This window comes from Impatiens glandulifera, chromosome 4 (genome assembly GCF_907164915.1).
Source record: "Impatiens glandulifera chromosome 4, dImpGla2.1, whole genome shotgun sequence".
Taxonomy (NCBI): Eukaryota; Viridiplantae; Streptophyta; class Magnoliopsida; order Ericales; family Balsaminaceae; genus Impatiens; species Impatiens glandulifera.
The window spans coordinates 8,660,298-8,674,725 of NC_061865.1; the positions used below are offsets into that span (position 1 = coordinate 8,660,298).

At 22.6% G+C, this 14,428-nt stretch overlaps 1 protein-coding gene across 1 annotated transcript; it reads left to right on the forward strand.

The window, feature by feature from the left end:
* The first annotated feature begins 13,098 nt into the window (after positions 1–13,098).
* On the forward strand, positions 13,099–14,396 carry LOC124934652 (abscisic-aldehyde oxidase). The gene is made up of 4 exons (XM_047475173.1): positions 13,099–13,574; positions 13,990–14,085; positions 14,224–14,322; positions 14,391–14,396. Exons 1-4 carry the CDS (start codon positions 13,134–13,136, stop codon positions 14,394–14,396), a joined length of 642 nt encoding a protein of 213 aa, XP_047331129.1. The 5' UTR covers positions 13,099–13,133.
* Positions 14,397–14,428: the final 32 nt, after the last annotated feature.

The following is a 14,428-nucleotide window of genomic DNA, read 5'->3' on the forward strand; positions in this document are numbered from 1 at the left end:
CTAAAATAAAATATTATACACTACATAAAATTTTAATATTATATATTAAAATAAAATATATTATATTATATAAATATTAAAATAATATATATATTACATAAATATTAAAATAAGACTTAAATTTTAATATTATATATTAAAATAAAATATATTATATTATATAAATATTAAAATAATATATATATTACATAAATATTAAAATAAGACTTCTATTTTAAGTAAATGTGTTAAATATTATAAATATTTTAAAATTTATATAATTTATTTTATTTTAAGGTTTTTTAAATTGAGTACTTTTATAAATATTTTAAAGTTTAGTTAATTTATTTTAAAATTTTAATTTATTTTATTTTATTTTATTTTATTTTAAGTTTATGTTATATATTTTATTTTTGTTTATAATATTTATTTTAATTATTTAATTTAGTATATTTAGTTTTAATTATATATATTATATTTATAAAATTAAGTACAAATAAAATATATATATTATTTTAATATGTATGTAGTATATGTGTTATTTTAATATTTATATAATATAATATATTTTATTTTAATATATAATATTAAAGATGTATGTAATATATTTTATTTTAGTTTATAATATTATTTTAAATTATTTAATTTATAATGTTTATTTTTAATTATATATTATATTTATAAAATTAAGTAAAAATAATATATATATTATTTTAATATTAATTTAATATATTTTATTTAATATATGTATTATTAATTTTAATTATATATATTTATAAAATAGAGTAATCAGTGGATTAGTATGAAAGATGTGTAATTAAAAGGATAATATATATTTAGAGAGAGAAAAGTAAGCAGTTTAAGGAAATGGGTAGTTTGAGAAAAGTTATTTAAAAGGTGGGTAGAACGAGAATTGGTTCATATATATATATATATATATATATATATATATATGTTTTTTTATATATATATGTTTTTTTACCGTATATCATTTAAAAAATTATTTATATTAATATTAATTCAAGATATAAATATAAATATATATATATTTATGTTATAAATGCACCTACCTTCATCATTTTTATATTTATTTTATTTATATGTATATATAAACAATTTTTTTATAAATGCACCTACCCTCATAATTTTATATTTATTTATTACCTTATATATATATATATTATATTATTTTTCATCATTAATTTTATATAAATACATTTTATCTTTTATCATACATTTTTTCTCTCATCATATATATATATATATATATTATATTTTCTTTATGAGTATAAATAACTTTTATGTTAATATAAAAATTAACTAATTGGTAATAAATATTAAATAGAAAATATATATACATACACAAAATAATAAAATTATTTTAACAATCATAATTGGTCTAACGGTTTAAGTGTTCACATTTAATGTTGAAGACTATGGTTCGAATCTCAAATCATTCTTGACTATAATATATGGTGATAAAACTTTTAAGCAAATGATAGACATCTGAAAATGTAAGGTCGGAATTAATGGTTAGTTTGACGAGCATTTGAAAGTCTGAAGTCACGAGATAGAGGTCGGGTGGTGGGTGATTTGTCGTGTGTGAAGTCGGAATTAGAGGTTGGTATGACGAACATTTGAAAGTGTGAGGTCGGGTGATGGGTGGTTTGTCTGTGATCAATTGAAATTGGTTGTTGATTTGTTGAAGTGGGAGTAAAAGAGAGGTTGACTAAAATTGGTGAATGATTTGTCGAAAAATATAAACATATGTAAAAGTGTAAGTCACAAAATTAGGGTCAGTGGGTGGTTTGTCGAGGGAATAAAGAGACATATGAAAAAGTGTGAGTCACAAGATGATGGTCAATTAGAAGGTTAGTGGTTGAGTTTAACGAGATATAAGAGGTGTGTCATCAATTGAAGTCGACTAAGATTGGTGAGTGGTTTTTCGAAAGATAATATCAGGATTAGTTAAAGAGTTAAGTGGGTGCAAAAAAATAAAATATATGTTAATATTAAGTTTAAGATTAATCTTAATTTTATTTAAAATATTTATAAGTAAATAATATTTTATATATATTCTTATCCGTAGATAATCTATATATATCTAATAATGCTTAATAAATAAAATATAGGGTGACATTCACGCTCTCACCACATCACACATATATGCTTATTATATTTTATAACAATTTCTCTCTCTTGTCATAATTACCTATTCATAATTACCAATTTATCTCTCATACCATATTTATTAATTTATCTTTTTTAATTAATTTTTATTTTATTTTACTAAATTTTCTTTTCTAATTATATATATTATTTTTTTTCATTAATTTTATATAAACTTATATTTAATATTATTTATTTATATACATATATATTTATTTATAATATACATAATAATACTATATATAATATATAATAATGTTTAAATAATTTATTAAACTTAAAATAAAATTATAAATTTCTCTTTTATATTCATTTCTCTCTCATATTTATGATATATCTTTACTAATTAATTTCGGTTTGTGTAACACTAATAATTAATTTATTTTTTATTTTATTTTTCCTCATTTATATATATATATATATATATATATATATATATATATATATATATATATATATATATTTAATATTTTCTTACACATACTTTTATATATTTTTAATAAAATAAAAATTATAAATATTTTAATTTATTTAAAAATTAATATTAAGCATTTCTCTCTCCTAAAATCTATATATAGTATATTTTATCATTAATTTTATATAAATACATTTTTTTTTCATATTATCCTTATATACATATTTATTATTTATATGATTAATTAATTAATTTTCTTTTATTAATTATATTTTTTTATCTATTATTAATTAACAATGATTAAAAATTTATACATACATAAAATTTTAAATTAAATTCAAAAAATACAAGTGGTCTAACGGTTAAAGTGTTCACATTTCATATTGGAGACCAGAGTTCGAGTCTCAATTGATGCGAAAATGCTTTACAAATATGTGATTGTGCATGTGGGTATGAGTGGGTGAATTTGTGATTGATGGGAAGGCCAAAAGTAAGGGTAAGATGACATATATGAGTGGGTGAATTTGTGATTGATGGGAAGGCCAAAAGTAAGGGTAATAATGATGTTTAAAACTAAAAATTTAGGGTGACATTTACCAAATTCTTACACATTTTATATGAATTTCTCATCAAATTCTCGCGGTACTATCGTCTCTCTTTTCTCCTTAGGTCCAGGTCTTTCTTCAATCAACTCTCATTTCTACTTAGTTATAGTTAACACGAGAATAGGTGGGCGTCGACAACGGAAGAGAGACACGGAGGAAAATATTCGATCTTGATTTGAAGAAAAATATGAAGCAAATGAATACGAGGATTCGAAATTAAAAGGAAACCGATGATTCTCTACCTCCGTGGATTTAGAAGAAAAAAATTAAAATTAATTAATTTTTATTTTTACACATTTTATATGAATTTCTAATCAAATTCTCACGGTTTATCAAATTCTCGCGTTACATTCGTCTCTCATTTCTCCTTAAGTTTAGATCTTTCTTAAATTGACATTCATTTCTCCTTAGATATAGGTAGCACGAGAAGAGGAGGAGGGCGACTCCGACATGACGAAGAAGGGCGACGATGACGCAATGAAGGAGGGCGACAACGACGCAAGAAAGACATAAAGGAAAATATTCGATCTTGATTTGAAAAAAAATGGGAAGAGAATGAAGACGAGCATTCGAAATCAAGAGGAAGACGAGTATTCTCTGTCTCCGTAGATTTAGAAAAAAAATAATTTTTTATTTTATTTTTACACATTTTATATGAATTTCTCATCAAATTCTTGCGATACAATTGTCTCTCCTTTCTCCTTAGGTCTAGGTCTTTCTAAAACTGACTCTGATTTCTTCTTAGGTATAGGTAACACGATAAGAGGATGTGGGCGACGAAGACGCAACGAAAGAGGGCGAAGACGATGTAAAAGAGACATAGAGGAAGAAATTTGATATTTATTTAAAGAAAATGGGAAGCGAAAGAAGACGATGATTTGAAATTAAGAGGAACCCGATAATTCTTTGCCTCCAAGGATTTAATTTTTTTTTCTATAACAAAACCTAATAAGATATTTTATAACAAAATTATAAATAAAATTGTATTTTAATGAATAATATTAATATTTTAATTATTTATATATATAATACAAAAATATAATAAATGTATTATATATATATAAATAATACAAAATATATTTAACTCTATATTTTGATATGTTTTAAATAATTAATAAATATTTATTATTTTAAATCAAATATTATTATAAATATATATTTTTTATACAAAATATTATAAAATATAATTATTAATTTTTTAATAAAATTAATAATTAATGTTATTGTTTAACCAAAATAAAATTATATATATAATCACACTTAAGATTAAATATATATATATATATATATATATATATATATTTCATATTAATATTTTGAGTTTTAATGTATAATAAACTGTTTTTGAATTTTTTTTGAGAGGATATAGTAGAAGCTGAAATAATTATGTACAAAAGAAAAAAAATACAAACATATTTTTTCAAATATTATTTTCTCCAATAGTGTGATAATTCACGCTAAAAAAAATTAAATTAAATTAATAGAACGAAAAAACTAAATTTTTTAATAAATGACCATATTTATATTATTTTATTTTAGTTGTATTTAAAAAAAGTTTCTATAAAAAAAATTATAATAAATTTAAGATTAAATAACTTCACAAAATATTAATAAAAATGAAAATGTGAAAGAATATATACACAATATTAAAATTTCTTAAATTTATATATTTAATATATATAATGTCTAATAATTATGATATTATAAAATTAATGTCAAACACAATATATAAACGTAAATTTTATGTATTAAAATTTAAATAATTATTAATTTTTTATAATTCACGTGTAAGAATTAAAATTAAATGTGTCAATTTTTATATAACTAAATTTAATTAAAGTTAATTTTTTTATTGTATTTAATTAAATATTTTTAGACTATTGAATATAGCCAACGTTAATATATTATATACTGTGATTCAATTTTTTTTATATTGAAATTTTGATTTTTTTATATATTTGTCCGTTTGTATCGTACGGAAATCATGCTAGTTATATATATTTCACATAAATATAAATATAAATACTACAATAACTCACACAATTATAATCATATCATAATCATATATGTATATTTTGATAAATTGTCCATATGTATATTTTGATAAAATTGTCCATATTTTGATATGAGAAGTGAGTTATTTTAGAAAATTAGTCATAATGATATTATTTACAATTTTAAAATATTAAAAATAATAAAGTAAATGTAATATAATATTTTATTTGAGTATTTGAATGATTTCAAATAATATTTAAAATTGATTCTCAGAATCTACTAAAAAATATAAAAGTTATATTCTTTTTTCTTATTTTCAATAATTTGATCAAAGTAATATTTAAAATTGATCATTGTATATTAAAAATAAATATTAATTTCTCATTTCACCACTATAAATACTCCATAAGGACTTCTCTATTTTTCACACAACAATCAAATAATAATATAATACAATGGCTTCCCACCTCAAATTTTTCTCCGCCCTTGCTCTTTTATCAAATTGTTGAAAATAAAAATAAAATATATGTTAATATTAAGTTTAAGATTAATCTTAATTTTATTTAAAATATTTATAAATAAATAATATTTTATATATATTCTTATCCGTAGATAATTATATATGATTTCACATAAATATAAATATAAATACTACAATAACTCACACAATTATAATCGTATCATAATCATATATGTATATTTTGATAAATTGTCCATATTATTGCTAATGGATGGGAAATGAAATATCTAGATATTTCTTAATATAATCCTAATTGATTTGCATAATTCAACTTTATTTATTATTGAATAAGACAATATTTGATATGAGAAGTGAGTTATTTTAGGAAATTAGTCATATGATATTATTTACTATTTTAAAATATTACAAATAATAAAGTAAATGTAATATAATATTTTATTTGAGTATTTCAAATAATATTTAAAATTGATTCTCAGAATCTACTACAAAATATAAAAGTTATATTTTTTTTTATTTTCAACAATTTGATAAAAGTAATATTTAAAATTGATCATTGTATATTAAAAATAAATATTAATTTCTCATTTCACCACTATAAATACTCCATAAAACTACTCTATTTTTCACCCAACAATTAAATAATAATATAATACAATGGCTTCCCACCTCAAATTTCTCTCCGCCCTTACTCTTTTATTTGTATACTCTCTATTTATTCTCAACAATGTTTCCGGTGAAGGTGAAAATCTTCACATATTATTGATTTGTTTTTCATCTTTAAATTTAACTATATAAATATGATTACATTTTAACTGGGTTATTATGTACGGGGGAATTTTATGTTTATCTTGTATTTTCTACTTCTTTTTTTTTTGTGACACTTTTTTCCTTTTACAGTTGAAATTCTAAAAAGTTGTTTTCTTAGGCTTCAACTTCCTTCTTTTTAGAACCTAACCATCCACTATACTATTTTAGTAAGTGAAAACTTTAGTTAAGATACCAATGTTTATTAAATTGTTATTCATCTCATAAAAGTTACATGACAAGTACTTTCAATACACATCTAAATGTATTGTGTATAAATAGACCAAGGGAACACTTTTTTTTTTTAATTCAAGATTTAAGATAATATATATATATATATATATATATATATTTATTTATGTTTTGGAGTTTAATTATTTGATGCATGTTTAATTAGACAATCTTAAACATGAATTGATTGATTTTATTTACATGTATACATTATATATACTCACTTCTTTTGATTTCATTTGATTTTATTATAGAATTGAACCAGCAACAATGGATGAAGAAAATAAATGTACATTTATGCAAACCAGATTATACTTGTAAAAAATTTAAACCGTGCTATTGTTGTTGGCCAAGTGCGCATATAAGTTCACCGTGCTACACTACAGAAGCAGAATGTTTATCATCATGCCCATGGTCATAATCATGACCCATAACCATGTGCTATACTATATTAAACAAAATAAGTATGTTTATTGTCAACCCATGATATGAAATATAAAATGACAAACTTCACATAATCCTGTTTTTTCTAATTTCAGTGTCAAATGATAATTTTAATTAACAAGATAAATTAATTTATAAATTAGATATATTCAATCATGATATGTGTTTGGATTGAATCTTGATAGAGTTATAATTTAATTCGGTATAAAAGAGAGAATAATTTGGTCAAATTGTAAGATGTATTTCTTTTATCATCCATCTACATTTACATTTAATTTGGTTGAGGGATATTAAAAAAATATCCGTTTAAGAACCGTGAAAATATCGTATGGCTCCCTCTTTAATTCTTTTAAAGTCATTGAATCATTTTCTACATCTTCCTGTTTAATTCTTTTGAAATCATTGATCATTTTCAATGATTCAAGATAATCCAAACAAGAGAACAAAGAATAAATACCACAATATTATCAAGGTTGTTAAGAGAGATAAATTTTAAGTTTTCACATCTAATATTGAGCACCTCATCCAAGATACATTGTGAATCCAATATTTAAAATTCATTTCTCAATAATGCAAGAATCCATTATCCATCCAAATCAAATATTATCTAAACATAATGAGTGAATTGTTTTGCGCACGTCATTTATCTGCTAATTTCTATATATCTATATGTATTAATGGTAAAGAAATCACAATTAAGACTTCGATAATTAAACCAAAGAAATCACAATTAAGACTTCGATAATTGAACCGTGAAAAACTTTTTTAAAAGTAAATAAAAAAATGAAGAATAAAACAAACTTGAATGAAATTTTTTTCTATTAAACTTGTTTAAATAAGAACACGATTACAACTTATATAAAATAAACCAAACTTAAACATTAAACCAAGAGACATGAAAAGTCTCATTCATATGACAAAAGACTCTTGAATAACAAAAGGAGACATTAATTATTAATTATTATTATTAATATCTCTTTTCTAAATAATTTTAGTTTATATATATATATATTTTTTCTATCAAAAAATATATATATATATATATTTTTTTTTATTTTTTCTATCAAAATATATATTTTCATCATTAATTTTATATAAATTGTCTTATAAATAATTTTTATATTTTTTGATAAAATAAAAAGTTAGGTATATTTTAATTTATCTCTAATTTTTTTTAAAAACTAATATTAAATATTTATCTCTTCTAATATATTAATATATATATATATATATATATATATATATATATATTAATTTCTTCTCTTTACATCATTTTTTTTATTTTCTCTATAATCTTATAATATTATATATAAATTTTTATCTATCACAATTGTTTTTATTTTATTTGATGTGTTGAAATTTTATTAGATGAAAAAATAATAAAATACTCTCCCTTTTTATACTCATTCTTTTTCCAGCAAATAACTTGGTCACTTTTTTTTCTCTTTCCTCATATTACATCTTTCCTTTCATCTTTTATATCTCTTCTTTTATCATTTCTAATAAATTATATTAGGGGGAAAAATTTTTTAATATACTACTAAAAATTATGTCATTTGGCCTATTTTACTAAAATATAATTAATTTTTATTTTTTTATTTATATATTTATTAATTAAATATTAATATATTTTTTATCTCATTTTATCATTAATTAATAAACTCTATATTTTTATCTTCTTCATAAATTTTTTAATATTTCTATATGAGTATTTATTATTAATTATTTTAATTTTATCTTTTATATATATATATATATAAATATAAATATAAATATTTATCATTAATTATTTTAATTTTATATTTTTTTAATATATTTTTTTAATGTTTTTTTCTTATATTAACATTCATTTTTTATTTTTTTAAAACTGTTTAGTTCGTTGAATACAACAATGATTTATCCTTTCAACAATAAAAATAATTGAACACACAAATAAATTAATTAATAATCAAGAATTGGATATTAATATCAACTCATACATCAAAAAAATATCAAATATTAGACAAAACAATACTCCTTAATACTGTAAGTCATAAATAAAAAATTAAATAAAAAATTATTAATATTTAATTATTAAATATATAAATAAAAAAATAAAAATTAACTTTCATTTACCAAAAAAACTAAATGAGCTTTTTTTTTATAATACATATATTTAAATAATTTTTTTATTAGTATATACGTCTAATTGAACTAGTTGTATGAGTAGTTACGTCTAATTAATTTTTTTCTATATTATATATAAATATATATTCTAATAATGGTTTATAAATACAACTAATAATAATAATTTAATTTTTTAATAATTTTTTCATGTTAATTTTATATAAATATTCTATTCTCTCATTATTATATATATATATATATATTTATAGAAAAAATGATAGAGAGCAGGAAAAATAATGACACTATTATATATATATATATATATATATAAATGATGCTTAAAGTCAATAAACACTACAATAATCCAGGTCATGTACTTTTTCTCTCCTCTCTCTCTATTTTTCTTAATTAAATTTTATTTTCTCATACTATAAATACTATAAATATGAATTATATATATTATTATCTATATTAATATTAATTCAAATTTCTCATTAATAATTTAGCATTAAATATTAATTATAAAAATCTCATATTAATTATAAAAAATATCTAATAAATAAAATAATGAATTCTAATTTAATATTAAATATTAATTATAAAACATACAGCAACATCAACTTATGCTATAACTATAACTGCAATTAAACCAACTAAATTAGACTTTTCATCTTTTTCTTTGGGTTATGCTATAACTATATATAACTGCAATTAAACCAACTAAATTAAAATTTTCATCTTTTTCTTTACCCAAATATTTTTTCTTCTTATAAATAAGAAGAGATCAAAGTCCAAGTCCAACTATAAAACCATGTCAACAAGGCTTTGATATTTATTTTCTTTCTCTTCTCTCGGATTCTCCCTTTTTAATTAATTTTGTTTTTCCTTATTATATATATATAATATATATTGTCTTACCATGATCCTCTCTTTTAACCATGTATAAGGAGCTAACATTTCTTAGCTCTTCTTAAAGATATTTCTTAAATTTAATGTGTTGATACGTTGAACTTCTCAGCGGTTTTTATATGATCATTAATCTTGGGCAGCGAGGTTTGAGACATATAAAGCTTGTGGAGGCCCTTCTTGTGAATTTTAAGGAGTTACCAGTGCCAAACCTAAGATTTCGAGGCCTGAGGCGAGCACAAAACTTGGTGCCCTCAAAACTTAATATTTATACATATATTTTTTTATCGATTTAAATATAGAGTAATGATAGGGGGAGCAAAAAAATCGTAGCGAATGATGTGGCATTGTAAATGTCTCATAATAAATAGGACGCGTATCAATTTTTCTCTCTCTTTTATTTTAAATTGTACATGTCACCAAACTGCATTTAATAATTTATTTCTCTTAATTCTTTTTTATTTAAATAAATTATTTAATATTTTCCCTTCTTTAATTTTATTATAAAATTATTATAAATATTTATTTAATTTAAAATTAAAAAAAATTGTAATTTTAACTTAAAATACAAATTATTAATATTTATAATAAATAAAATTCAAATTACTAATCCTCAACATATATATACAAAGAAACATTATATAAAAATGAAAGTTATAATATTATTTAGAAAATGAATTTTAATATATATCTTATAAGAAAATTAAATAAGAATAAAATGAGACTATTTATTTTTGAAGAGAAATAATAATTTAATATGAATATTTTTTAAGAGAAATCATTAAAATTATGAATATATATATTTACTTTTTATTTTATATATATTATATTTATAATTTAATATATATTTTAAAAAATATGTGCATTTATATATTTTATTAATTTGATTTATTCGTTCTCCTTAATATTATTTATATTAAAAATACATAAATAAATTAATTAACTATTAATTGTAAAAAATAATTAAATTAAAAAAATTAATCATATTCATATTTAACTTCTTATTATTTTTTATATATATTTATTAATTTTTACAATTATTACTTTTAAATATATATATATATATTAATTTAAATATACAATTATAAATTAATAGATAAAAAGAGAAAAAAATATAAATGAAGAGAAGAGAGAAAATTATTAATGAAAGGATGAGAGATAAATAAATATATTAAAAAAGACCTAGTCATCAATCCTAATCATTTTCACACGTCATTCACTACACTTTCGTTACAATATTTTCGCTCCCCCTATCATTACTCTTAAATATAATAGTATTTGTAACATGAATTCTAGAAATAAAATATCATCAAAACAATATGTCATAAGTAAATACTAAAAAAACAAAGAAGATCCAAACTAAATATAAAATTCATGTTCCGAGTTCCGAACTAATACACAGTCACTTGAATATTACTCGTCTCGCATTTTTTGAAGCGAAAATATTGATCGAGTTTGCATAATAAACTTTCTCAATAATTTTTTTCTCGATAGATAACATAGCTAACCCATTTTGTCTTTCTTGCGACAAAGTTGATAGAAGATAAGTTTTAATCAACTTCAATTTGTAAAAACTTCTTTCCGTAGATGCAACAGTAACGGGTATAGTCAGCAAAACTCGATATGTGATATAGTAATTTGGATAACAACCATCCATTGTTTTAAAATAATTCAGCACATCAATCGCTCTTTTTGCTTCTCCGGGTAATGAATGTCTTAATAACTTTAGTTCTAGAAATAATTTTGATCCATCAACATCGGAGTGCCCTTCATGTGTTAAAGAATTTTGAAGAATGACACATGAGCTCAAGAGACCATCATCATCAATAGACTTCAACTTCTCCAAACTAAATAAAAACCCAAATATTTCTTCGTACTTTTGAAATTTCTTAAACCGAGTTTGAAGTGAAGAAAGAGCTTGATCAATTATAAATAAGAAATAATTAACTCGAAAAGATTCTTTAGAAGATTGAGTTACCTCTTCACTGTTGATATCATCAAATTGTCTCTTTCTTTGAATGATGCATTTTTCTCGGAAAATAGGTTCAATTCTCATTTCACTTGCAATATGTTCAACTTCAATCAAGGCTTGATCAAATCCAGATTCTCTAAAGTCTTGGAGAAAAGAAATAAGCCCCTTTAACTGTCCGATAGCAACATCAATATCCATTTTTTCTGATTGGAGAAACTTACTGACAATGTTAATCTCATATAATAACTTGTACCAAATTATCATTCCGGTTATGAATTCAAAATTCTCAAGTTCAAATTATGCCAAGCCCTCAACTTCACTCTTTATTTTTGAGTCATAAGAAGTGTTTGCTCAAAATATTTTTAAGCTCTATAAAAAGTTCAAGCCCAAAAGTTTCATTAACTTTCAAAAATCCAATCCAAAATTCTTCAACCACTTTTGCATTTTCTGAATCATCCACACATCTGTTCCTTGTGACTTGCATCTGGAGTGCAATCAAGTATCATAGTGAAATACTTTGCATGCTTAATTTTTGTAACAATTAAACTTCTTACTTCATCTGCCAACATCTGTATCAATTCATTTTGGATTTTGGGCCCAAGATAAGTGTAATGAATCTGTCGTTCTTGAACACGCCGAAGATGTTCTTCATTATTGGATCAAATTCGGAAATAATTTCAATTAACTGCAAAAAGATTTCATTATTCTCAACATAAAGCTTTTCACAATCTCCTCGAAGTGCCAAGTTATTTTTCGCAATTCTTTGCACAACTCTAATTATTCTCTTCAATACTTGTTTCCAATGTTCTCTCTTTCTTAATTGTTATTTGCACAATTTCATCAATTGTCTTTTTCTTTTGAAGTTTTCTTTCTAATTCAATCCAACTAGTCATACAATTAATATGATCTTTACTAGTTTCATGAAGTTTGAGGCGTCAGCCAGATAACCAAGTTTTGCCATGGTCAGGCCCGGATCTGCTGCGTAATAAATTGGTGGTTACTTCACATCTGGACGAAAGGATCGAAATGATAAAGGAGTTCAATGGGAATAATACGTGGAGGAAGCGGGCTATCTCTCTAGTGCCTATAATCTATGAGGTTACTGTGAGCCCAATCCCCGGGAAAGTTAGTATCCTACAGGACGGTTCTATCGTTGTAGAAGTTGGAGGAATTGAAATGGGTCAAGGGCTTTGGACAAAAGTAAAGCAAATGACTGCATTTGCCCTTAGTTCAAACCTATCTAATGCAGATGATGATGATGAAAACCTCTTGGATAAAATAAGAGTCATACAAACGGATTCTCTGAGTCTTGTACAAAGCGGTTTTACAGCTGGGAGTACTACATCGGAGTCGAGCTGTGCTGCCGTGAAACTTTGTTGCGATATTTTGGTGGAAAGACTGATGCCGATTAAGAACAGATTATGGGAACAAACGGGTTCTGTGAAATGGGAGGCGTTGATTACTGCGGTATGCTCTTTCCAACATAGCTTTCATGTTGATGATTTTGCTGCTTAGATAATGTGCATTTCAACTGTCAATTGATTTTCTTGTCTCGTGTATATCGAGGGTGTAGGAGAAGACCTTAGACTAGCATGTAAAAGACTATATCCTTTATCCCCAACGTAGACTGTTATCATTTTTGGAGGCATATAGGTAGTTAGGATTTCAACTGTCTAACCCACCTGGTAGTTCAAATAACAAGAATCTTGGACTAAGGGACTTATTGCCTGAAGGTCTCAATTTCGATTCTAATTGAAATCAACTGGATTGAAATGAGGTCATGTGGGGCGGGTTATCAAAAATAAAAGATTTCAATTGTCAATCGATTACTTTTAGAAGTATATAACAGTTTTGTTGTTTACTACGTTGATGGTATAAATAGGGACATCTTGAATCAGTGAACTTTGCAGCAAATGCTTACTATGTGCCTGTTGCTGGAACTGGTGACTACCTTAATTATGGCGCTGCTGTGAGTGAGGTATGAACTTGATTGAGATCCTTATAAAGTAATTTGGTTTTCTGGTTGAGTTTTTGTTGTCTCTGTTTCGCGTTTTTAATGTCATTGACCTAATTTGAATTATTTTTTTGAAAAATGGTGTTGTTCTTGGCGTTGCAGGTGGAAATAAACCTATTGACAGGAGAAACAAGAATTCTTCAATCTGATATGATTTATGACTGCGGACAAAGCTTGAATCCAGCCGTTGATTTGGGACAGGTACTACATATCAAAACCTTAACTAATACCTATTTTTGCTGAAATCATAAGAGTTTCCTTTTTTTTAGACATAAGAATACAATTAAAGCTAGTTTTTCTTTTATAA